We start from the raw sequence: 26,001 nt of genomic DNA, 5'->3' as shown, positions 1-26,001 counted from the left end.
CATTCCAGGACTTTAAAACATGCACACAAACTGACATATGCGTGCTTTTCTAAATGCAAATAACATCATACTACATACACTGTTTAGAAATTTGCTTTTTTGACCAAACAAATATCTTAGAGGCCTTCTTAAGTCATGTTCTACCTTGAGGTTGTACACTCATTTATTTGGCCATGATGATGACAGATAGTTATTTTTAACTTTTTACTATTATAAATAGTGCCGCCATGAACATCTCTGTTCCTTCATCTTGTGTATGTTGGCGAGTTCATAGTTTTAGTTTCCCCATCAGTAAAATGGGGACAACAAATGGGGCTGACGTGACAGCTCCCTGTGGTTGGGCAGACTAAGTGAATTACCATAGGAAAAGCATTTAGTGCAGTGCCGGGACACATTATACACCATCTCTGCTGATGTTGATTAGTGTTGATGGATCAAGCATTAGAAGGAGAGCAGCTGGTCTAAAGGACATGTCCACTTTATATTTTGATAGAGACCAACCGTTGCCTTCTAATGAGGTTGTGTCACTTTTTTCTCCTCTTAACCGGATATGAAAGTGTCGACTTCCCCACACCCTGCCAACTGGCTGTTATCAGACATTTTAATCTTTGCAAATCTGAGAGGTGAAAGAAAAATTATAGCTTGCTTTGCCTTTCTTTATGAGAAAGATTGAACATGTTTTCATGTGTTTCACTATTTGTATTTCTTTTTCTGTGAATTCCTTTTTCATGTCTTGGCCTCACATTTTTAAAAAATCTTTTGCCTATTTATGTGTAAGACTGATATCCACTATAATATAGTTTCGAATTGTTTATTTTTAACAGTGTTTATTGATTTTGGGGGGGACTTTTGTTTGTTTTTTAAGCTCAATAGAAGTTTTACAGTTTTATGTGGTCAATTTTACAATCTTTAATGGCTTTTGAATCAATGGACATTTAAAGAAAGTTTTGGAGAACGGTGTGGGAATTTCACTTCCACACTTCTCTTCATTTCTCGTAGGAAAGTCTCTTTTTCTCTCTTCCTCGCGTCCATTTAATTCCCATCTTTCCACTCCCTGTCCTATTCTCCAGAGCCTGAACTGACACCACAATTGGCTTTTACCAGAGATGACAAGGGTGACTCTCTAGTCCAGTGCCACTTCACCTCCTGGCAATGTCCTGGGAAACAGAGATGGCAGCCCCATTACCCAGCCTCAAAACCCATTTGCAGAGCCTACTAGACAAGTGCCTGAGTATAGCTGGAACCCTGCTGTGCTCTTAGCGTTCACTGCGAGGTCTGGTGACACTTCCTTTAGCAGATATGCAAATGAGGACAGAGCACAGACAGTCTCTTATTTGGCTGAGGGCAGCGAATTTGTGGAAGAGGTTGAGCAGGGCCAAAACATCAGCTTGTAGACAGAAAGAACACAGTCACATGGAGCGGGACAGAGACAGCCACACAGAACAGGAAGCCTTTATGACTTTTTCAAAGATGTTCTAGAAACACTGAAACAAAGAAACAGCTCCATGTTACTTAAATAGATCAGAATTCAAAAGCAATGCAATAAGACGAGAGAACGCTTTGCCCTTGACAGGAACATGGCAGCACCCCCAGTGCATGGGGCAGACACGTCGTCCCTGGGCTTGAATCTGCTAAGATCTTCAAAGGAAAATGTGTCCATCGCCACCTCCCCTGCCACACACAACCCATGGGAGAGTAGTTATTCCAAACTGCATGCCATGGGGTGCTGGGGGCTCAGCAGGGAGGTGGGGGTGGGGACACCTCACTCAGCCTTCCCTCTCCCTGGCAGCTGCATGTCCCTCTGGTCTTATATGCATATACATACCTGTACACACGCAGAACGCACATGGGTACATAAACATACCTGTGCATATACAGATACATAACACACACACACCATCTTACATGGCAAATGTTCACAGTGAAGATTTCACAACTCACTCATCGCTGACAACTACTGCACTGTAACGTGCTCCAGACAACACGCTCATTGATCTCTGGGGGCCGTGGGTCCCATGCAGCCCTTGCCAGCTCTCTGTGGTGATTCAATCACAATGTAAGATTCTAACACTGGTCCTCAGTGGCTACTCCTTCCAATGACTGGGTGGTATTTCCAGGGAGTTGTGCTAGGAACACTCCCCGTGGTGACCCAGGGTAAGATGGTGCTAGGCCCGCAGTGCGTATTCTGCTACCAAATGAGAGAGCACCGCTCTCAAAGGAAGTGGGGCTTAGAGCAAGCTTTCCATGTGGCAATGGACGGCACTGGTGACAACGGGCGCCTACACACACTCTGTAAGCAAGGAGGAAAGGAAGAGGCAGGAAGATGCTTCCCCTGGGAAGGGCATTTCCAGATCAATCCTAATACAGTTTTACTCCCCTGTAAGAGGACAAGCAAATGGAAGAAGGAAGAAACGTGGTGGTGTTTTATTTATTCTCTCAGATAAATATCATAGAAGTCACGGGGATGTATGGTGACTATAGTTAACGATACTGTATCTGCATATTTGAAAGTTGCTAAGAGAGTAGATCTTAAACGTTCTCATGACAAGATAAATTTTTTTTTGTAACTATGTGTGGTGATGGATGTTAACTAGATATTCTTGCAACGTATGCAAATAGTGAATCATTATGTTGTATAACATACAACATGAAACTAATATAACGTCACATGTCAACTATACCTCAGTAAAAAAAGTATTTCTGTTTGACTATTCCTAGCCAAATAAACACAGATAAGCATGCCCAGAAACAGGTTTTACCATGGTAAATGAGACAGAGAGAGAGAGAGACAGAGAAAGAGAATAACAGAGAGAGAGAGAGAGAGAGAGAGAGAGAGGGCCCATTCTCTAAAATTCAAAAACCTCGTCAGGGTCTCTGTCTCACTCTGCTGATAAGCTTAGCATTCTCCTATAATTGTTTTTAATCCCTTGGTAACATGTTATATATATATCATTCCTAATTTCTAAAGTTTGTACATGTTTTCTCTTGTTTTCTTGCTTAAGTGTTGTGGACTTCTGGACAAGATGAGGTGGGAGAACGAGGGCTGGAAACTCTGCATTCAAAAAAGCACTCTACTGGTGCACTGTTGGTGGGATTGCAGATTGGTGCAGCCACTATGGAAAACAGTTTGGAGGTATCTCAAAAATCTGAAAATGGAACTACCTTATGATCCAGCAATCCCACTCCTAGGTATCTATCCGGAGAAATCCAAAACTCCAATTCAAAAATCTTTATGCACTCCTATGTTTATTGCAGCACCATACACAATAGCCAAGACCTGGAAACAACCGAAATGCCCATCGCTAGATGACTGGATTAAGAAACTGTGGTACATTTATACAATGGAGTATTACGCAGCCATAAAGAAAGAAATCTTACCATTTGCAACAACATGGATGGACCTAGAGAACATTATGTTAAGGGAAATAAGTCAGACAGAGAAAGACAAATACCATATGATCTCACTTATATGCGGAATCTAAAGAAAAGAATAAGTGAATGAACTAATCAGAAACAGTTTTGGAAACATGGAGGAAAAACAGAGGGTTGCTAGAGGGGCGGGGGGTGGGGATAAGGGGAAGGTGAGAGGTTTTGGGAACGTACAGAGGGATAGTGGATGGGGGAGGGGGGTTCACACAGTGTGAGATGATAAACGTCTAAGTTTTGCTTTGTCTTGTGCACCTGAAACTAATTAAAAAAAAAAAAAAAAAAAAGCACTCTACATTGGACCAATGTAGAAGCAAGAGAAAACGTACGTCAGCCCCAGGAACCAAGGGTGTTCACCATTCACCACCAAGACCCCAAAGAAGCCCAGCCAAAGAGAGTCGGAAAATGAATAAATTAAAAGAGGCCGTTAGCTCAGAAGAAAGAAAGGAGGAGGCATCCAGGCCAAGTGAGAGGTGGAGCTGAGGCAGCCACACTGCTGCAGGGGCCCTGCTGAACACTGCGCCGCAGCAGCCTGGGGGTCCAGCGGGTCATTCCTTGCATGAGGCCCCTGGGAGGAAGCCCACCTATCCATGCACCAGAACACAGCCTCACCCCCATCAGCTGGATGTTGGATTAGGGGGCTCACACCGCCATCCTTGTTGGTCCTTTTTTGTTTGGGAAGAGGATTGGGGTAGAAACCCACTCTGATTTCCAAAAGAATCTGATCCAATTTTTCCTAACAGTTCTTTTGACAGAAAAGAAATATCACCAGACCTATGAAAATGTGTCGCTACCCAAAAGAAGGGAGTACTGTTTTTCTAACAACTCAAAGGTGTTACGTCTATGGTACATAGAATCACTGCAAAAGAGAAAAAAAGACATTCTGGGGAAGTCTGCTTTGTAAACCAGTAAGACTTACGAGACCACTGCATCTCTGAAACTGGGAAAATCAGTTGTGAAAACTGAGCAACAGGAGACAAAGAAAACTGATCAGAAATGAAACACCTGGAGTTCTCGAGGTGGCTTAAACACAAGAGAGTCCGTAAAGAGCTGACATCCTGGAGAAAGGTAATGAGGAAGAAGGCAAACTCGAGAAAGTCAGTACAGAAGAGGACAGATTTTAAATGGGAGAAAAGAAGAGAAATATAAAGGGCGGATCTCTGTCCTCAACCATACATACAGCAGGGGTTACTGAAAGTACAAATACTTTTTAGTATAAAAGTAAAAACACAGAACAGGTAAATAAATCTAAGAACACATTACTTGAAAAGCAGAAAATTAAATGGGCAACCCTCTGGCAAATAGAATAAAGGAAACCAAAAAAAATACAAGTGAGCTGGACATTCCCCTTTTGCCTCCCCCACACCTCCCCCTGCCCCCCACTCCGCTTGTGCCCCAACTAGATGCACTCTCTATCCACCTCCACCTGTCTTGTGTCCAGGAGGCTGCTGCTGGGTTGCTTCATCCAGGTTTGGCCAATGGGAGGCACGGGCAGAGTGCTAAGAGGATGGGATGAAGGTATTTGCTCCCCCGACCCCACTCTGCCTACCGCAGGTCAGCAGTGACCGAGTTCCTCCACTGGAGACCACAGCTCAAGGCAATGGCCTAGTGACATAGCCCTGTCTCCTGCCTCTTCAGGTCCAGGAGCGGGAATGGCTTCTCATGGTCACTGGCCCCAGGCTGCATCACCATCCCAATGCCTAGCACCACTACGCCCTTTCCAGGTCGTGTCATGTTTGATTCTCACAGTCCTCCTCCCTGAGGTAGACATTTTCTCTTCCCAATATCCTCCACTGTAGTATTTCAGCAATATTGGCCAATGCAATAAGTTATGAAATCTGAATAAGAGAAGTGTTTGGAAAGGAGACCAAAAACTGATCCTAATTTGTACATGATATGATTGTCTATCAAGAAAACACAAGAGAAGCAAATGCAAAACAATTGGAAATAATGAAGAGTGAATAAAGTAACAGAAAAAAAGATGACATATAAAATCTATAACTTCCTTGTATGTTATTAGTTACCACGAAAGGGTAACTGTAGGGCAAAAGATATTGTTCACAACAGTAATAAGACTACAAAATAATCAGAAGTAGCATAACAGGAAATTTACAGGATCTATATGAAGAAAATTACAAAATTTAAAATAATAGCGATAGCTATATTTATTAACACTGAACAATACTAAAATGTCCGTGCTCAGAAGTTATATTATGGACTTCATGTAATTCTAATCAAAGTCTCAATGGTATTTTTTCAAACCTGACAAAATTATTATCGGTTTCACCTGAAAGATTATTTGAAAAGAATAGATATGGAAATCCTAAAACAAAACAGCTTATAAAAGTGTGGTAATGCACTTTGCATGATATTGGTGTAAGAAAGGCAGATATATATGGAACGGGGTAAACAGTCGAGAAAGAGATATATAAGACTTTATAGGAGCATTTGAGATCTTGGTCCCTGGCATATGTTGTCAGTTTGGCTCAAATAAACTCTTAAAACACACACACACTCTCTCACACACAAACACTCACACACACTCACACACACACACACACACACACTTAGTATATGGTAAAAGAGTCACAAAGGGAAAATAAATCAATTATTCAGTAAGAGGTTTTGAGAAAGATGGTTACTTAAGAAAACTACACATAAATCTTTGTCTTACATCATTCATTAAATTAATTCCAGAAAGATTAATGTGTTCAATGTAAAATAACAACCAAACCTATAGTGAAACCTATAATCTCTCCATCTGTTTTTGCCAAATCCTGTGCTAAGCACGTGATACACACTTTTTATTTCATCCACCTAACAACACTCCTAAGTAAGTATTCTTCTTAGTCCTGGTTTTCAGATGAGGAAACAAGGCCTTGTGAAATGAGGTGACCTGCTGGAGCTTGGACAGCAGAGTCACCCTTGGCCCATGTCCATGAACCTCCAAATGCCCCGTCCCAATCCGCCTGCCTTCCACAGGAAGAAACAGAATTGAATTTTTGTGTGCAGAGAAATCAAAAAGCGAAGGGGGAAACATCACAAAAGGAAAAGGTTGATAGACCTTACAAAAATTTACAGTTTCTGGATGTCAAAAAGAATCACAATGTTTAAAGACAAACTGCAGTGAAAATATTTGCAACAAATGTGATATAAGGAATTCGTGCAAATCGATTGAAAAAACTGCAGCTTCAAAAGAAAAATGGCAAAGACAATGGAACAGATGATCCACAAAAGGAGGAATGATGGACAGTAACCTTGTCAAACAGATTTACCAGGACTGCAATCAAGAAATGTAAATCAAGCTGAACAGAAAGCGACCACCTTTTACTTTGCAACGGAATGATGTTTTCTTAAAATGAAAATATTCAAACTAGGGATACTGGAATGAGCTGGGCACTCTTTTGTACTGCTTCTGGGAGCATAAATTGGAACAAAGTTTGTGGAAAGCAATTTGTCATTCTGTATCCCGAGCCTTAAAAATGCTGGATCCTCTGACCCAGTAATTCCACCCCTGGGAATCTATAACAGAAATGTCACGTTTCTGCAGAAAGATGTTCATCACCTTCATATTTATAATAACAAAATACTGTCAATAACTTAAATGTCTGATATTTCACAAATTATGGTCCATCGTGTAATAGAAATTTGTGCATCCATTAAATATGATACTTAGGAAGAAATTTTAACTAAATGGGAAAATGCCAATGCAGCTAGAAAATGCTGACAAAAATTATATGGTTATATACCTAAAATGGAGATCATATATATATGAGATTATGTATATATATATATCATATATGTGTATGATACATATACAGAGTGTGCCAAATAAATGTATACACATTTTAAGAAAGGAAAACTGTATTAAAATTGTAGTACTCAATATATACAAATAACAGAAGATGAATACAAGTCATGTTTGACTTCTGCAATTACAAGAGGTGCTCAAAGCGGTTACCACCAGCGTCCAGACACTTCTGATTACAGCAAACTACTGCTTGAGCAACGCTGACCAAAGTGTCCACTGGTGTACATTTTTTTGGCACCCCCAGTATATATCACCCTGTCTGGTGTTATTTATAATAAGTAATTGAACCGAAACTGCTCAGGTCCTGGTACTTGTAAATACAATGGTTTCCTACTATAGGGAGCAAGGAATGACAGGGGAGGGTGCAGGCTGCTTCTCCCCAGTGCCACAGGGCCTGACCCCTACCTCATCCACACCCTGTGCTCCTTCTCAGAGCCTTAGGGCTTTAGTGCTCTCAGTATCTTTCTCCTAAACTGGAACTCGTGCGCTTAAGACGGCCTCCGTTTCATGCGAGTTTATCTTCCTTCCATCTGGTTTCATTTAGTGGTTCTTCCTAGCAGGCGTGCTCCAGACCCCGCTCTTCCTCAAGCTTCCAGGCACTCAACCCTGGCCCCGGCCGCCACCGGCCACTCGTGCGTCATTCAAGTGCTCTTCCTGCCTCATCTCTTTGAGCACTTCCTCTGAGGAGGCCCACATGACAGCTCACGGTCTCCGGAAGGCTCTTTCAGGCCTCCAGGAAGTTCCAGAAGTGACACTGCCTCTGCACTCCTCTTTCCTTCTGTGGAATTTTCTTCACAGATGGGCCCTAGGCTCCTCTGCTTCTGAGATGTCACTGCTCACTTTATAGCTTGTAAAAAATAATGGCCAGCATTCAGTACCTGCTTACCATGGGTTCGCCCTGGGTCATACACGTTGCCCACATTCTCCCATTTTATCCTCTCAATCATCCAGTGACAACAACAGAAAGACAAATGGCCCAATTTTTTACCCGGGCCAAGAATATCAACAGACATTTCTTCAAAGAAGAGGTGCAAATGGCCAATAGCACATGAAAAGAGGCTCAACATCGTTCATCACTAGGGAAATGCAAACCAAAGTCACAATAAGATGCCAGCTCACACCCACTAGGATGGTTATTATCCAAAAGATACTAACCAGTGTTGGTGAGGACATGGAAAAATGAGAACCCTCACACACTGCCGCTGCTGCGGAAAACAGTACGACCTGTCCTCAGAACGAGAACCATAGTTACCATATGACCCAGCGGTTCCACCCAAGACAACAGACAACATATGTCTGTACAAGAACTTGGATATGAATATTCACAGTAGCCAAAACATAGAAACAACCCAAATGTCCATCAACTGATGAACGGACAAATAAAGTGTGGTGTCTCCATCCAATCGGCTATTATTATTCAGCCATAAAAAGGGATGATTTGTGCTACAACCTGGATGAATCTTGAAAACATTATGGTAGGTGGAAAAAGCCAGACACGAAAGGCCACATATTGTATGATTCCACTAATATGAAACATCCAGAATAGGCAAACGGTTGGAGACAGAAAGTAGACTAGTGGTTTCCAGGGGTTGGGAGGAGGGAGAAGAGGGAGTGACCAGTAACGGGCCAGGGTTTTCTGGGCGGGACGATGACAATGTTCTGGAATTAGTGGTGATGGTGGTACAGCGCTATGCATGTACTAAACATCGCGGAATTGTACACTGTACAGGAGTGATTTTATGGGATGTGAAGTATACCTCAGTAAAGAAAGTTCACCCAACAAGTAGGCGTTCCACCAATGAGGAAGCTGTGTGGACATAAGGAGGCCAGCGTCTCGCAGATGCTAGAACTCACATCAGCCCTAGGCAAGCACAGAGGGCCTCCCCAGGGACTGCGTCAGGTGGCATGAATTAGGGAGGGAGAGTGGACCTCCTCTCACTCCATCCCTGGGCCAAACAAAGAGGAAGGCCTGGCTAGGAGGACCACATCTCATCACCATGCTTGGGTTCACGCTCCAGGAGATGGGACCATTCAGTGGAGAAGCAGTGACATCTATGCACAGGTGAGTTTAGCCTGTCAGGTAGGCAAGCTTGCGAAACCTTGGATGGAAAAACTGCTCTGGGGTGTTGGGCACGGACACAGAAATCTGGAGACACTCGACATCACCGCGCTTGTTATGAGTCACTTCACATACAGAATACCACGAACCCACTAACTGCGTCGGCTTTCGGGGCCTCCATTCCCTCCTGGTTGTGCACACACTCTTATGGAAACCAGATTTCAGGAACCTGAGGTTCTCCAGGTCTGGCTCCTGGCTACTGTCTGTGCCAGCATTCCCGCCCCCTTTCTGTTAATACCTGATATGAAAAAGTGTTTTTCTTTGCATTTGCACAACAGTAGTTAATGAGCAGTGTCAACTTGACTGAAGCTTTGCACAAAGATTGGAGGGAGAGAAGAGGATTATGTCACACCGGTTCACACCTCAGGAAACCGTTTTGCACCTCCTGGATCTTTGGACCTCCCAGGCCCTCTCTGTGACTCCATCATAGGCGTCCCCTCTGCAGCCTGTTCCCAAACCCACTCAAACCCTGTGGTCAGCTGCCTGGGGTCTTCTCCCTCCAGTTCACTGTACCCCAAGACAGGCCTCTAGGGTCCCCCTAAAGCAAGACTTCTGAGTGGCTAAGGACAGATCTGAGCTTTCCTGCCCAGTGGCAGGTGGCAGGGCTGACTCTTGAGAAGGAAATGAGGGTTTGCTAGGCCTGGGGTGAATGTGTACTCAAGTCACCTGGGCAGCACTGAATTGCAGCCTTGTCTTTTGGTGTCCCCCTCACCCCCCTTCCTGGTTCCATTTAAATAGTCAAATCCTGTCTTCATTCCTGAGCATGTCCAAGGAAGCTACATTTATTTCCTGGAGCTCCACACACAGCCACTAAACCATCAGATGGACTCCTGCTGTCCCTTCACTCAGCAGAGGGGAGCAGGAAGAAGCTCTGGCCCCTGGGGCCCAGGCAGGATAAGGTGTGGGCACCCTGGGCTGCGAGGTCTTTTCCATATGGCTATTTCCAGAGCAGCGGGGAGTGTCTTTGTGGCTTCCTTCAGCAGTCCTGGCTCACTTTTAGAGCAAGGTTATTAAACGGCCCTGACACCAGAGCCACACCACGCAGGGTCCCTGCACCTGGCTGACTTCCAGAGCGATAGCAGAGGGCTGAAGCCTGCCACTTCTGAAACGGAGGGAAGCCCAGCTGCTCCTCCTCCATCAGGATTCCCAACATCAGGCCATGGACGGTGTGGGGCGAGCTTTCCACCAACTGGTCCACAGGGAACAGAGAAACTAAGGCTGGTGGAGTTTGTTTTTCAGGAAGTTAAATCTATTTGATTTAAAAGAATGGCTTTTATTATTATTATTTTTTGCCTCTTTGGTGTTAAAGGATGCTTTCTTTCATGAAATGAGCTGTTGGAAGGTGGCAGTTAGTTGTCACTGAGTTTTTAAATCTTAATTAGCAAAATTAAGGGTAGCAGCAAAATGAGGTGGCCCAGGTTTTGGGGAAGTTTGGTGGTCTGTGGTATTCCCCAGCTTACAGTGGCTCCTGAGCCCGCAGGAAGTGTGGCTTCACCCACAGAGCGGAGGAAAAGGGGAGCCCTGGGCTGGGGCGGAAGGCCTGGCCAAGGGGCCCTGGTGTCAGGGCCTTGAGGACGGGAGACTGACGAGGAGCCCAGGCCTGGGCCTAGAGGGTGGTGGACATCTGCAGGCAGCACGGGCCCCCTTCCTCAGGTGCAGACCACGCCCCTCTGCCACAGGCCTGAGAGTAACTAAGTGCAGGCGAGGGGAGGAAGGGAGAGTGAATTCCAGAAACCAGGCCTGAATCCCAGTTTGCTGCCAGCCAACGGGCAGCGTGGACAAAGGCCTCCAGCTGTCTGAGCTCCATCTGCTCACCTGCAAATTCAGGAGCCATCAGATGAGAGGTTCCCAAGGCTTCTGGTCCTAGCTCTGGCTCTGACTGGCCACGCTGCTCCCAGTTTGGAGTCAGAGGGACCCTCCATCCGTATGTGTAGCCTGAGCACAGCCACAGCGCCCGGCCAAAGGGCTGCCATGCCTGTTAACCAGCAGGTGCCCTGGAAGCTCTCTGCAGGAGCCTGGCATACAGCAAACCCCTAAAGAATCAGCCTTGGATGCAGGGCCTGCTGGGGCAGGGGAGAGATCCACCTGGGCTGAGTGGAGTCGGCTCAGAATCTCCTTATTCTTTCCAAAGCCCCGTTGGTGGGTCCCCATGGGGGCAGTGCCTGTGGGCAAGTCCAGGCCTGTGTCCCTTCCCCTGAGTGTGTGTGTGGGGGCGTGTGGGGGCGGTGCAGGAAGCTGGCCTTGGGAGGTGGGCTCTCTGACGCAGTCAGAGCTCAAGCCAGCTGGCCAGCTGTGAACCTGGGTTATTTTCTAAGTATTGCCAGCTGGCCCTTGTAAACATTCTGGCTCTCTTGCTGTCACCTGGCATCTATCCTCACACTCGGCTTGACAGGGGCAGGAGTGGAGTGGCAGAAGTCTGGTTGTCGGGGGGTAGCCTCTGGGAGCAGATGGCCTTGGATTTGACTGTTGTCACTCATTTAATCTGTCTGCGCCTCAGTCTCCTCATCTGCAAAGTGGGGTGATAACAGGACCCGCACTGCAGGTTGTCGTGAGGATGAAACTGCCTGTGGTGGTGACTTCCTCTGCTCTCGGCCCAGGATGCCACTTCTGGGTGAACTGAAAGTCCTTTCTTCAGTGAACCCACCCCATATTCATGGTTCCCCCAACAACAGCTTCCTCCAGGGACTCGAAACCTGGCATGGGAAGAGTCCCCCTTGCCACATCTGCTCTTCCATGAGGATTTGCACACTGGGCATCTGACCAACACCGAACTGCTTTCTGACACACCCACCATCATGCAGCCCTGAGCTTCTCCTGCCACAAAGAGCCCCGACCCCTTCTCCTGACCCCCAGGCCCTGAGGACACCCTGGCACCACAGCTTATGGGCAGCCGGGGTGTGTGACCAGGCCTCAGAGTGGCTCTGGAGAGCTCTAACATGGCAACACCCAAACTCCCAGGCCTGCAAGTCCCAGGAACCCTCACCTAGGCTCACCAACAAACCCGGGCAGTGGGCAAGGCAGGTCACTCTGTCCCGTGACACGAAACCACCCGCCTCAGGGCCGGGCCCCTGGCTAGGCCCAGGCTGGCCTCCCCTCTCTGAGTGACACCTCCGCATCTCTGTGCCCGGACAGGAGAGGCCAGGCCCCGGCGGAGGGCCCGGGCGGGGAGAACAGCATACTTACAGCACACAGAGCGCGTAGGCCCGGGGGATGGACTCACTGGCACGCACGAGGAAGCTCCCATCCTTGCCCGTCCTGGAGAGCAGCTCCTCTGCCTTGGAGCGGGTAATGTTGCCATGGTTCCAGCACGGGACCATGGCGGGCGTGGGCCTCCTCGGGCCGGACCGGCGGCCACCCCCAGGACCAACACGCCACCAAGGGGAGTGAGGCCCCTGCACAGCCACTTGCCGTCTGTCCCCTCTCTGTTGCCCCGGCTGCTGCCACCAGCTCACTGACTGACTTCCTGTTTCAGGCGCTCAGCGAGGGAAAGGAAACGAGCTGCAGAGAACTTCCTCATTGCAGAGACCCAGCCGCAGGAGCGCCCGGTACTCCACCACCCATCCACAGCCTGCGCCCCCTCCTGCTCACTCGCCTGCCCTTTTTCTTTCCTCTAATGAGTCCCAGTCCCCAGAGGGGCAAATGCCAGATCAAGTCCTAGGGGAATTGGCAGCTCCTGTGGTGTCAGGAGGCTCATGGCTGGCTTCTGAAGAAGAGTGGCCTGGCAGGTGTGGACAGTCCAGAGCAGCGGCCATTCCAAGGCCTGGCCCGATGCCCGTGTGGGATGGCCACCTCCTGGACAGGTCCCTCAGCCTCTTGCCCTACCCCAGGGCTTTTCAGCTCCCTGTGCCCTCCCCCCAACATACCCGAGGCACAGAGGCTCGGGGTACATCTTCTCAGTTGGGGCTAAGGCCTGGCCCAGGTCTGAGCAAAATGGAGGGGAGAGTTACAGTTGAGCCCTCCTCTCCACATTGGAGGCTCATGGCCATCCAGACACCAGACAGCCCTGGCTGCTGGGAGGACCTTGGGTGACACCGCTTGAGGGCTCCGAGGGCCCACATGGGAGCTCTCTGACACTTTTACACTCATTCTCAGGGCCTGGTGGGTCTGAAAGAAACTGGATGACACATCCTCCATGGCAGCATGAATAAAGGCTGGATTTTCACCTCTGGGTCTTTACAGAACATTCAGGAAACCCACATATCCCCACTGGCCACCTGGCCAAGAATGATGTTCCTTCCTGAGTCCTACAGCTCAGCAGAGTCGGGGGCGGCCAGGCATGGCTGCCTTTGCCCACAGCCCAAAGGGGAGCTGCCTCCATGGGGCCACCAGCCAGGACCAGCAGATTCTGAGGGCTCCAAAGTGGGCACCTGCCCCTTGGGCCCCAGACTGGGTGCCCTCAGTCCTTGGATCAGACCTACCAGGTAAAGGGGTAAGTTCTGACCTATTGCACAGGGGGTGGCCTCCCAACCCCAGGCCTCGCCCCCGAGGACATGACAGCAGAATCCCTCCAGGGCCCAAGCCAGGCCTCTACCTTAAGGAAAATCGCCCCTAAAGGAGCTCATGTGAGCCAAGGAGCCCCCGCACCTCCCACCTGCAGCAGCACACAATGCAGCTGATGCTGAGTGAGCAAAGTGCTCTCATCCGGGTGCACTGACCCCGTCCTGATTCTGAGGCCCGGAATGAGTGTGGCCCCCACTTCAGGCCTCCTCTGGGCTCCAGGTGAAGTTCCTTTTGGGAAACGTGAGCCCAGAGAAGTCCAGTCTTCACTCTGCCTCCCCAAAGCCAGTTCCTCCCAAGCCCCCTTCCCACTCCTCCCACTGAACAAGGACTAAACTCTTAAACCTTCAGCAAGCCTGTATCAGGGGCCCTCTGGGCAGGCCCTCAGCAGGGGTGGGGACACAGTGGGCATAGCGCTGGCCTCCATGCTCTGGCCTTCCCCAAACCAGTCGGACCCTGTGTCTGCCTGCTCCCCAGCAGCCCCTCACCCCCACCTCAGCTTTACCTCACCTGGATGCTTCCATCATGCACTTTGCACCCTTCTCCTCGCTTCCCTGCTGACCCGCACCGACTTCCACCCTGCTCGCAGCCTCAAAGCCCCTGGGTCACTCCAGGGCCCATCAGGAGGCTCCATCCGACATCCTGGCCCCTTCGTACCTTGACCGACGCATCCCTAGAGACCCTGCAGCACGTCTAAGACTCTTTCCTTATAACCATCTTTCCCCCACACTTTCCAGCTTCCCACCCTCCCTCTCTCACACCTCTGTTCCCACTAAGGCCCACATCTCTGCAGAGTTGGGGGTGGTCAGTGGGACTGTCCTGGCCATTTGACTCCAGTGTGATTTCCCTTTGACACACACATGACACATATACAACACATACATGCCACTCGCTTCCTTCATTTTTAAGGCCCATCCCATCTTCACTTCCTTCTCAACCCAATTGCCGGAGCCATCTGACATGGCCAGCTGCCTTGTCCCCCTGCCCTTGTGCCCCCCACACTCAGAAAACCCCAACTTCTAGCTCAGGGATGCCCTAACGGCAGGTGGGGGACGGGTAAATATTTTTTGCAGGGCCCTTATCTATAAAACAATGTACTAAGAACTGTTATGAAATTGATGGATCCATTGAGGTATAGTGATTTATCAAAGAAGGTTTAGAATAGTGGACAAAGAGGAGGTTAGTACGCATATCTTCGATGTCTAATTGGTGCATATGAAGTGATGTCCAGGTCCTCTCTTCCTGTTCAGGTCCTGTTTTCTACTGACAAGTACACTATTCTTGGCTGATTTCGTATCTTGTGCAGCGAGATGACATCAACAGTGCTGCAATTTTTCACAATGTCCTGGCTTTTCAGCACCTGTTCATTCTTGCCTCTGCCCCCTTCCCACACTATCTATTTGTTGTTCGTGGCACCATTACTCATGCCACCCGTGAATACCGACTTCCGGTAATTCCCTCGGAGGTTGTTTCTTTGTTTCACGGATAAACACAGATGCGTGTCTTGCCCAGAGCGTGTGAGAAAATGTTAACGGTAAGTGATTTTCTAGTCATGTTAAAGCTACTGTTCTGACATTTGTAGCATAAACGGAGAACAACACATCTTCTAACCAGCTTCCCTTGAATTTTTTAGGCCATAATCACTGCATTGCTATACAGTGCTCTCTTTCACTGATGACCACACCCCTGCCTTGCACACACGAGAGTGGTCCTATTCTCAAGGAACGGGCATCCACACCTGGCCTGCTTGCAGTCATCCTGGACGGCTTCATGTGAGCTGATTGGAGGAGCCCATGGGTATTGCAGAGCAAAGGTCTCACGAGCCGTTGGAGGAGACGTGGCCTGACAGCTGGACAGGAGCCTCCAGAGGGGGTAGAATGAGTGCCCAGGCACTCCTGGCAGGCTTGCCGAGGGTAAATAACACCTGCTGCCATCTCTGCCATCCTTAGTGCTATTGAACAGAGGCAGCACCATGGGTGGAACGCTGCAGGTGAGGGGTGACCTGGGGGCCCACACACAGCTCAAGGCCAGGGACTGGACATGAATCACGGGTTGCCCAGAGCCCTGAACTTGTCTTGTGCTCGGTATCAGTGAGAACCATCCGAAATCAGCATCTCTGCACCATCCCAGCAGCCCAATCTTGTGCCATTGCACAAAAGAAATACCACACTGGTCAGAAGGCATGACCTGCTCCCCAAGCTGCTCCCTTGAATCACACCCAGTCCTACGGCTCCAGAAAGATCCCATGGGCTTGAGTCCCAGGGCTCCTTGAGGGCAGCTGGTCAACCTCGCACATAGGGCAGAGGGTTGGAAAGCAGCTGAGGGGGAAAAGTGGGGTCATGTCCCATGTGGGCCCATGTGCAGGCTGAGGCAGCCTACCCAAGCACACTGCCAACCCTGGCCAGTCCTGGGCACTGGAGGAAAATTTCTAGGAAGTCAGTGCAGTGAGCACCACCAGGGTGGGCTGCTAGGCATGAGGTCATGGGCACTGGGCCATCTCTAGAAGTTCTAGGAAGAACCGACAAACCTTCAGTGTTAAAGAAATGAGCTTATGTGGCAGGATCCCTCTGCCTCACTTTTCCTCGCACTGAATCCCAGTTCCACTTCTGCTCCTGGCATCTTCGAGCTGGCCTCTCCAGGTCCCTCCCTGGATCCCTTCAGACACAAATGTGGCTCCGATTTGGTTCAGTAGTCCCTGAGACTGAGGCCTGGAGCATCCTGAAGAGTGGGAGGGTGAGGTCTCAGTTCACCACCCGCCCACCCTGTGCCCCCCACATCTCTGCAAATCAGACCTTGAATTACACACATGCGAGACCGGGGTCCCAGTCCCAGACCTGCCACAAGTATCTGGCGTCTGAATCTCAGTTTGCCACTCTGTGAAGTTATGTAACATGCCTTGTGCAAAGTAGGCACTCGCGACAAGGCAGGTCTCCGAAGTGGCCCTCCAGACCAGTGCCTGTAGGGCAGAGCGTCCGTGGGCTCCAACACACTGCCAGGGTCAGTGATACTCGCCGTTGGCTTATCAATCCTGGTTTGAAAAAGAACAGGATTCTATAAAGCCCTCTTTATCCCCGACTGAAAATAACCTAAATGGGTCAGGTTCTGAGCCTGGTGATTCCCGCCACCAGGGGGAGCCTCAAACTCTAGCCTCCACCAGGCGTTCAGGTGTGACGCTCTGCAGAGCCCCAACTTTCATGTTCCCATAGCAACGAAGCCAACAGGGATGAAGGAGATTTCCCCAGGGGTCCAAGGTCCCACGGAGTCCATAATTGCGCTGAAGGACGTCCTGTGACTACCACAGGCCTGGCAATGAGCCACTCTGCCCTCAAATCCCGGAAAATCCCGGAAAATCAAACGGGTGAACAAGGAAAATTAGGTTTGACATTGGCAAGAATCAAGTAAGGGAGACTCACATCCACAAAAATAACTTGTGTCTTTTGCCAAGATTGTTAAGGAAAATAGTCATAATACAATGGTAAGTGAAAAGGAAAAAAGAAAGAAAAATATTAGGAAACCGATAAAAAATATTGATTCTAACTATGGAAAAAAAATGTATCCTGGGAAATCACTGATTATGAAAAGTGCTGAGGTAGGTGGCATCTCTACAGGCATTTTTTTTTTCCTTCCTCCTACTTTTCCAGACTCCTTTATGACCACACACTACTTCTATAATAATAAAAATTAAACAAATAACAAGCCAACTCCGGTTCTAGAAGGGGTGTATGAAATCCTGTGGCACAGCGTGGCTTTATGTACACGGCTGGTAGCATCTCCAAAGACACACACGTCCCTAGGGTCTCATAAGGAAGAGAATGACTTTTCTCTGGGATCTTTTTAAAATTTTTATTGAAAGTAATACATATTAAAACTTCAGCCAGCACAATGAAAACTACATTTTGCTGCCCTCCCAGACCCCTAACCCCATTGCCCCCAGGCCAGCCTCTTGTGTATTCTTGCAAAACCTTCTATGCATATACAACCATATTTTTGCAAGGCCTTTTTGCTTTTTACCTTGCTGTGCACCTTGCTTATTTCACTTTAACAATATTTCTGAACATGTGGTGGTGGTTTTTTGTGCCTACCACATTTTTTTTTAAAAAGCCAGCATACCATTCCATGCCATAGCATAATTCATGGTACCAGTCTCCTGTTGATGGACACTTAGATTGTTTCCAGCGTTTACTATGACAAACCATGCCACAGTGTACACATGTGGCCGTGTCTTTGGGTGTCTGTGCAGTCAGGGTATCTGTGATATAAATACCCCCTGAAGAGCAACTCAGGTTCAAAGGTGGTGCACAGTTTCAGTTTTGATTAATTGTGCCATATTGTTTTCTAAAGTGGCTGCAGCAATTGCCGTACCCAGGAGAATCGGAGCTTACTGTTTCCTTCAGCCCAGAGGAGCCATCCTGAAGAAAGCGACATGAATGAAAACCCCACTTCTGAAATAGACTTTAAAAAACAGGCCTTCGTGACTTGCGTTTCAAAAGGATTCTGGACTTTCATCACAGTAGGCATTTAAAAATGAGCTGTCCTCCTTGGATTTAAGATATGATTTGAATTTTTAACAAAATGTAAACAGTCCCTTTCCAAGAAAGCTGCTTGGGTGTGTCTCCTGGGCTGAACATGAGGCATGAAGGGCCTTGGTGGCCCTTACAGATTTGCATCTTTGTGGAACTAAGCCCGTACCTGGTGTATACAGCAAGACACACCAGTGGTCTCCCCAAGGTAACCACGTTGTCATAGCAACCAACCCCATTCTGGTTTTCAGCCTCTGGGGTCACATTTGCCAAACTCCAGAGACAGCAGCTCTCTGCCTGGCTGCTGCTGACTGGTGCTGGGGTGGCCACTGCCTGGGCCCCTGGGCTGCCTCCAACCTCTGTCTCGCTTCCGAACACTTCCCAAGCCTGAGTCATGACAACCCTTCCTTGGCAGGGCCTGTGACTGCATTTCCTAAATGCATTTTCTGCCAACAGCCACTCGCTTTCCACAGAGATTACGTGGCAACTCCTCCCAGCTTCGTATTCTGTTCCTCTTCTTCTTTGCCTCAGCAGCCAGCAGTCCTCACTGATGTGCCAAAAACAAAAACATACCCACCCTGCTGTTTCCGGCCTCAGTCCCATCAGAATCTTCTGACCAATTTCGTCTTCTGATGTCTTCCCCTGAAACCCCTGGTCTCAGGAAGCCCTGGATTTTCCTGACTGCATCGGCTCCTAACGCCTCGTGAAAGTCATTTCTTCAATGCCCCTCCACCCCTGCATGTCTACCCACCATCCCTGCCCCTCCGCCTTCTCCCCCACCTCCCACTGCATCACCTCTTCCCTGGACTGTTCCAGCTTCGCAGGCTGCCGGAAGCACAGTCTTTTTCTGGCACTCCTGCTGAAACCCCCCTCCTCTTTGAGCCCCCGACCTGCCCAACTTTGCCTGCTCCTCTCCAAATCCACATTTGTCTTATCCATCCCTCCAGGCTGCAGCCTCCAGTCCGCACTGGCTTATGGTAGGTGTCTCAGTCAGCTCGGGCTGCCGTAATGAACTATCACAGACTGGGTAGGGGTGGGGGTTGATTTCTCACAGTTTCAAGGGCTGGAGGCCCAAGGTCAGGGCGCCAGCATTGTCGGGTTCTGGTAAGGTGCCTCTTCCCACCTTGCAGATGGTGCCTTCTCACTGTCCTCGTGGCCTTTCTTCAGTACCTGTACGTGGAGAGAGACAGATATCTCTCTTCCTCTTCTTATAAGGCCACCAGCCCTATAGGATTAGGACCCCATCCTTCTGAACTCATTTAATCTTAATTACCTCCCGAACACCCAAATACAGTCATGTTGGAGGTTAGTGCTTCAACATACGCATTCGGAAGGGAATCAATTCGGTCCAAAGTGGTACCCACGAAATATCTGCTAAATTATCATAGAGCTACAATCTTTCAGCTACTCTGTGTGGGACTCTGTGCTAAGCTCTAGGCGTCAATTGCCTCATTCAAGCCTTGTGACACCCCATAAGGGGGTCCTATTATCATTCCCATTTTACTGGCAGAGAAACTGACAACCAGAGAGGTTAAATAATTCATCTTCAAGTTAGTGGTAGGCCTCAGATTACAGCTCGTGTCTGCCTGAGCTCATGACTGCTCTGCATACTACGTACTTTGAGTTAGGTGAGCCCTCAATTCAGTGCTGGACTCTGAGATTCTTAGGCCAGAGTCTTTGCCCCACTCACCTAAACTCTCCCCAGCATCCCCTTTGGAGCCCCTTGGGCCCCCGTGTGAGTTACCCAGACCACTGTTGGAAATAGCACAGATGAAGGACTAGCTGGGTTCCAGGCATGGAGTGCTGGTCCCCTGCATAAAAGAATTTCAGACGACCACTTTAAGGGTCCCCGGGGAAGTGTGTGGACTATAGAATCAGAACAGGTTCGTGGTGGAACAGAAGTATGGGTCTCACCTTATCCTCTAGGCCTTTTTACTGTGAACTCAAATATGGCTTGCTGACCCCCTGGTGGAGGGGTGGTAAAGGGGACCAGGGCCTTGGCTAGGTGTCGAACCTGCCAAACTGCACATCCCTTCCCACCTGGCGGTCCTTGTTCTCATCGCAGGCGTGACCCACTCGATCTCCGGGATCTATAGTTCCAAGTCCTGGTGTGTAGCCAGACTGCAAAGAATTTCCAGGTTCATCTTCCTCAGGCCTCGCTTTGAGCTTGCCACTCCCCTACTGAAAATCTTGAACTGTCCGTAGGACAAAGCCCAAACTCCTTCACTTGCAAAGACTCTCTAATTTGGCCACCACCTGCCGCTCTACTGATTTCCCATCCCACTCCCGAGGACTTGGCAGGCGTCCTCCTTATTTCATGTCTGGGTCAGCAGCTAGTCCCACCTCTGCCCACTGTAGCTGCAGCCCTCGGAGCGTGTGCAACCCAAAACTTGACGTCCAGATCTCACTCTACCCCCTCAGACACGATCTCCTTCCCGCCGTCTCTCACAAGCCCCCGTCCTTGCCCGGACCCCGTCCACCCCCTTCCCACCTCCACACACTCAGCCTCCAGCACACACAGTATCCACACCCCTGCCTCCTCTCTCTGGGGCCTTCACCCCCTCATCACTCTGCCACTCCCCCGACTCCTCCTTGAAAACCTGCTCCCTCCTGATGGGGCTGCTGACCTTTCACAGAGAAATTTCCTACCAGGCAGCTTAGCACCAGGACAAACCCACAGCTCCCAAGCAGCATGGTGGCCAGCGTCTTCCAGACGTCTCCTCTGCCTCTCCGATGGCTGCCGTACCCAAGCCTGTGTTTCTCCTAGTTGGTCCTGCTTCCCGACCTCGCCTCCCCACGCTCCTCAGAGCAGCTCACATCTGGAAGCCATCAAAAAGTAACCTCCTTGCTTTTCTGCCCAATCACCTTTAAATGCACCCACATCTGCCTCTAGCCCCATCGGTCCCCTACTTCTCCAGGGCTCCCTCAGCTTATGCTGGGATGGCTCCAAAAGCCACCCAGGTCCCCCTGGATTGTCTCCCTCCCCTCGGCATCCCCCTATAAGCAAGCTGAAGATTTTTTCCATTTTGTAAAACAGAAACCCGGCCAATGGCTCTCAGCCTTGGCTGTGCATTTGAAAGGCCCCAGGCCAACTAAATAGAAATCTCTTGGTGGGGCCTGGCCATCTCCTGGCTAGTCTAGTGGACAGCAAAGACTGAGAGCCGGGCTCCCACCTGCTTTCTTCTTGCCTGGGTATCGTCCTTTCTTTTCACCTTAACTGATGACCTTTATGGATAAATTGTCCTCCACTGTCACAGTGTCACCTCTTCCCACTGTGGCCTGGCTCTACCCACCCACCTGCTGTCCGAAAACTTCTCATCAAGATCTTCACTAATTTCTTTCTCCGAACATCCTCCCGCCCTCTCCCACTTCCCCACATTTTTCTGATTGCTCCCCCAGCTCCCTATCTTCTTCCTGACCGGCCTGTCTCACCCCCAGCCTCTGCGCTATTGGTGTGTCCCCAGCTTTTGTTCTTGGCTTCTCTTTTGTCTCTCCCACACTCTCCCAGGGCATTATCTCCACTATGGCTTCCAAATCTGCATTTCTAGCCCTGACCTTACCGAACTCCCATCCACACTTCCTGCTGCCTGCGTGCATATACAATGGACACTTAAGCCCAACCTCATCTGAACATTCCATCTTTACACCAAAAACCTGTGTTTCTACACGTATCGTCTAGCTAGATTCCTGTCATCAAATCTCCCAGCCAGAATCCAGATGACGTCTTCATCCCCACCCACATCTGATGGATCGCCAAGCTACAGAACCCTCTGGAATCCATTCTCTTTGATGCAGCTGCACTGGCCCTGGCCTCATTCCACCCTTGCATTGTTTGTCCCCAGGACTTTCCAAGAGGGCTTTCCCTAGCCCTTCCTCCCTCACGTTCCATCCCACCCCACTCACATCTCTCCCTCTGCCCTCCCATTTCTACCAGGGCTCTCTGTCTAAAATACAAATCTGAGTCTGCCACTCCTCTGAGTGAAATCCTTACCGTGGCAGGATGCGATGCAAGCTCCCTGGCAGGTCACACCAAGCCCTTCACGGCCCGTGCCTTGCCAGCCTTTCCTGACTTCTCCCTCTCCCACACTCACTCTGGGCTCTAATATGACCAAATCGGTACCTTGCCTGTTTTCATTCATTCATTCATTCATTCATTCAATAAATATTGACTGAGAGCCTGCCATGTGCACAGACGCTGTCCTAGACTCCAGCGATACAGTAGGGAACAAAACCACCTGCCGTCAGAGCCTACACTCTACGTGGGGACTTCTGCCCTGTGCAGAAGTCTACAGTCTAACTCTTCCCCAGCCAGGTGGGAAAAGGGCCAACTCAGAAAACTGACCCCCTGGCTCCTGTCACCAGCTTGTAAAATCATGGTCAAGTGGCTTAATCTCTCTCTGCCTCAGTTTGTCCCTCTGTAAAATGGGGATGATAACAGTAACCTGCCTCATAGGATTGTTGTAAGGATGAAATGAGTGAGACCGGGGCACAGTCAGGCCTCACTAGACATTCACTTTTGTTTCATACCCTCAGCTCAGTGCCTAACACATAGTGAGTGTTAATAAATAAATAAATGTATGTATGTTTTCTGGTTGGATTAAAGAAGAAAAAATTATTAGTTAAAAAATTATTAAGCACATTACAAGTTAGGTTGTAATTCATGGTGTGTCTCTTCGATCTATTGTCTTTTGCAAGAAAATAACATGGAGGAATGCTCGTGATATAATGTCAACTAGGGAGCAAAAGCACCCTTTTATATCGACTTTACAGCACGATCTCAGTTTTAGGAAAAAAGAAAAGTTCACAGATAAAAGACCAGAAGAAATATGCTTCCAGTGAGTGTGATTTAGGATGATATTTTTTCCTTCTTCTTTGTACTTGCAAATGTTTGGCATCTATTACTTTGAAACCCTCCCCTTAAAAAAGTACAAAAATGGAATTTGAAAAAGTAACACCTTGCCAAAAGTACAGTCAGCTTTCTCACCTCTGAGCACTAGGATGAAAGTATTGCATTTAAATACTGGATTCCTTCCTTCCTTCTTCACGTGGTGGGGAGGTGACGTGGAGTGGGAGGGTACAGTATGGCCCCAGCACTGAGATCTTCTGGTGCTGATGGTGAATGGTGCCTTCTGAGACATCGTGGGCTGGCAAGTCCGCAGACCAGGCCTCACATGTGAGCTGCCATCTCCCTGCCCACTTTGGTGAGGTGATGAGGGAATGCCAGGAAAGGTGGCACAGTGCCCAAGGACTAAGGGCTCCGGCTCCGGAGACAAGCCAAACAGAATTCCACATCCCAGAACCGGGATGCACAGACCCCTTTGCTCTTCTTGGATGTTTAGGCAGAGGCTGTGGAGACAACTCGGAACAGAGGTGGGGACATTGGTCTGGGCTCAGAAAAGCCAATTGCTCTCTTGGCCCTACCTCTGTGTGGTCTTGAGGGAGCTACTGGACCTCATGGGACCTGCTTTAACCCTGTCAACTGACTAGGATGGACTTAGACTTCAAGGTCACTCCCATCTCTAAAGGGCTAACCTTTCATGTCCTGCCAGGTGTGGCCTTACTGCTAAGAGTGGACAAGTTTCAGTCAGTTTTTGGGGCCACATGTTGTCCCAGTTAATCTTGGCTTTGTGGAGAGAAGGTCCCTCCTGGGAAAAGGAGACTCTCCCTGTCAGACCACTGGGTTTAGCAAACCCCCTCCTGGCCTCTCCACAGGGCCAGCTTCTGGGCCCTTCTAAGGTGATGCCCCAAGCCCTCTGTCCTAGTCCAGATCATCAACCACCCTTATCTGGGGCCCCCAGAGTTACCTGAAATCCCACAGGCAGCCATTCGATCAGGTAAGGCCATCAGGGTAGTCTCGCAGAACTGGGAGAAGTTTCCTGCATCTGGAACAAAGTCCTAGGCAGGTTGGGGTCCACACCAGGGCATCTCCAAGTTTTCAAACTCTTGCATATTTCAGAATCATCTGGAAGGCTTGTTCAAACATAGCTTGCTGCACCCACCATGAGTTTCAGATTCACGAAGTCTGTAGGTAGGATTCGGGAGCACCCAGGGGTTTGCAGTTCTCTCAGCTTCCCAGGGGATGCTGCTGCTCCACGGACCACACTTTGAAAACCACTGTTCTAAGTGCAGGTAGAAACCCGTGAAGTGGCTGCATGGGAACACGAGGGAAAGGCAGGAGACTAATGTCCCTGGGTCCAGCAGCCAGCGGGACACTGGTCAGGTCCTGGGTCCATGGCTCTGGCTTCTTGAGGGGAACAAACAAGATGTGTTGTTGTCTCTCCCAGGTCTTCATGAGAACGTCACCTACTCAGAGGCGTCATCTCTGAGGACCCCAGATTTAGCAGACCCCCACTCATTCTTGACAATATTGCTCCCTTTTACATTCTCTTTATCACTAAGCAGTACAGAGTTGCGTTACTACTTATGAGGTGTCATCAAAAAATATGGTGAATGTTTAAATAAAAAAAAAATTACAGTAAAAGACACATTGCCATTAATCCTCTTCAAAATACTCCCCCTCGCTCCAAGCACACTTAACCCATCATTCTTGCCACTTTCTGAAGCAGTTCTGGCAGTCCTGTTTCGTGAGTGTCTTCACTCTCCATCATGGCAACGCTTCGTGTCATATATCACTTCTGCTATACAGCAATTTCTGCCAAATAAAACCATTATGGGGGCGGCCGGATGGCTCAGTTGGTTGGAGCATGAGCTCTTGACAGCAAGGTTGCCGGTTCAATTCCCACATGGGGTGGTGGGCTGCGCCTCCTGCAACTAAAGATTGAGAACAGCTACTGGACTTGGGGCTGGGCTGTGCCCTCCACAACTAGATTGAAGGACAATGACCTGGAGCTGATGGGCTCTGGAGAAACACACTGTTCCCCAATAAAATTTATTAAAAAAAAAAAAAAGAATAAATACCAGGGGTGCCAAAAAATGCATACACATTAAAAAAAAAATAAGACAAACATTATGGTGTGTCCTCGTTCACCTTATTCAGCAGATCTGGCACCGTGCGACTTCTGGCTCTTCCCCAAAGTCAAAATGATTCAGGACATTGAGGCAGCCATGACAGTGCAACTAAGGGCAGTCAGGAAAGAGGGCTTCCAGAACTGCTTCAGAAAGTGGCAAGAATGATGGGATACATGTATTCGAAGCGAGGGGGCGTGTTTTGAGGGGGATCAATGGCATTGTGTCTTTTACTGTAATAAATTTCTTCTTATTTAAACAGTCACCGCATTTTTCAATCACACCTCATAGTTGCTTACACGTTTACTGTCAACTTTATCCCACGAGATGTGAGTTTCTTGAGGGCAGTGGCTCTGTCTTGTTACCATGGAATCTCCTAAAGCAACATCAGGTCCCACTCAACACACATTTTTTGTGTAATGGTGGCCTTAGCCATCCTGAGGAAGCAAACTGAATTCATGGTGGAAAAGGTATCCTTGGCCATGTCACTGACCCTGATCTATTTCTAGGGTCCTCAGCGGACCACTTCTGAAAAGTCTCTGCAATGCATGCGGCAACGGGTGAGACCACAGCATGTAGCTCTCAATACTCCACTGTCATTTCCCATGAGCCATCAGATGCCTGGACTGAACAAAGAGGGGAAATGGATGAGGAGGTGATGG

At 48.8% G+C, this 26,001-nt stretch overlaps 1 protein-coding gene across 3 annotated transcripts in view; it reads right to left on the bottom strand.

Annotated features, from left to right (window-relative positions):
• The window catches only part of INPP5D (inositol polyphosphate-5-phosphatase D), a 110,335-nt gene extending 97,510 nt beyond the window's left edge, over positions 1 to 12,825 (bottom strand). For 2 of the 3 annotated variants that reach the window (XM_019739751.3, XM_019739749.3), the window contains exon 1: positions 12,540 to 12,825. In XM_019739751.3, the coding sequence (XP_019595310.2) occupies positions 12,540 to 12,673 (134 nt within the window). In that variant the 5' untranslated portion in view covers positions 12,674 to 12,825. The remainder of the gene's footprint in view (positions 1 to 12,539) is intronic. The other variant, XM_019739752.3, reaches the window with a different exon arrangement.
• Positions 12,826 to 26,001: the final 13,176 nt, after the last annotated feature.

The sequence above is a fragment of the Rhinolophus sinicus genome, chromosome 17 (genome assembly GCF_057876585.1).
Source record: "Rhinolophus sinicus isolate RSI-liver-muscle chromosome 17, RSI-T2T, whole genome shotgun sequence".
NCBI lineage: Eukaryota > Metazoa > Chordata > Mammalia > Chiroptera > Rhinolophidae > Rhinolophus > Rhinolophus sinicus.
The sequence above is the reverse complement of the archived record's forward strand: the minus strand, read 5'-3'. Positions and strand labels throughout refer to the sequence as shown.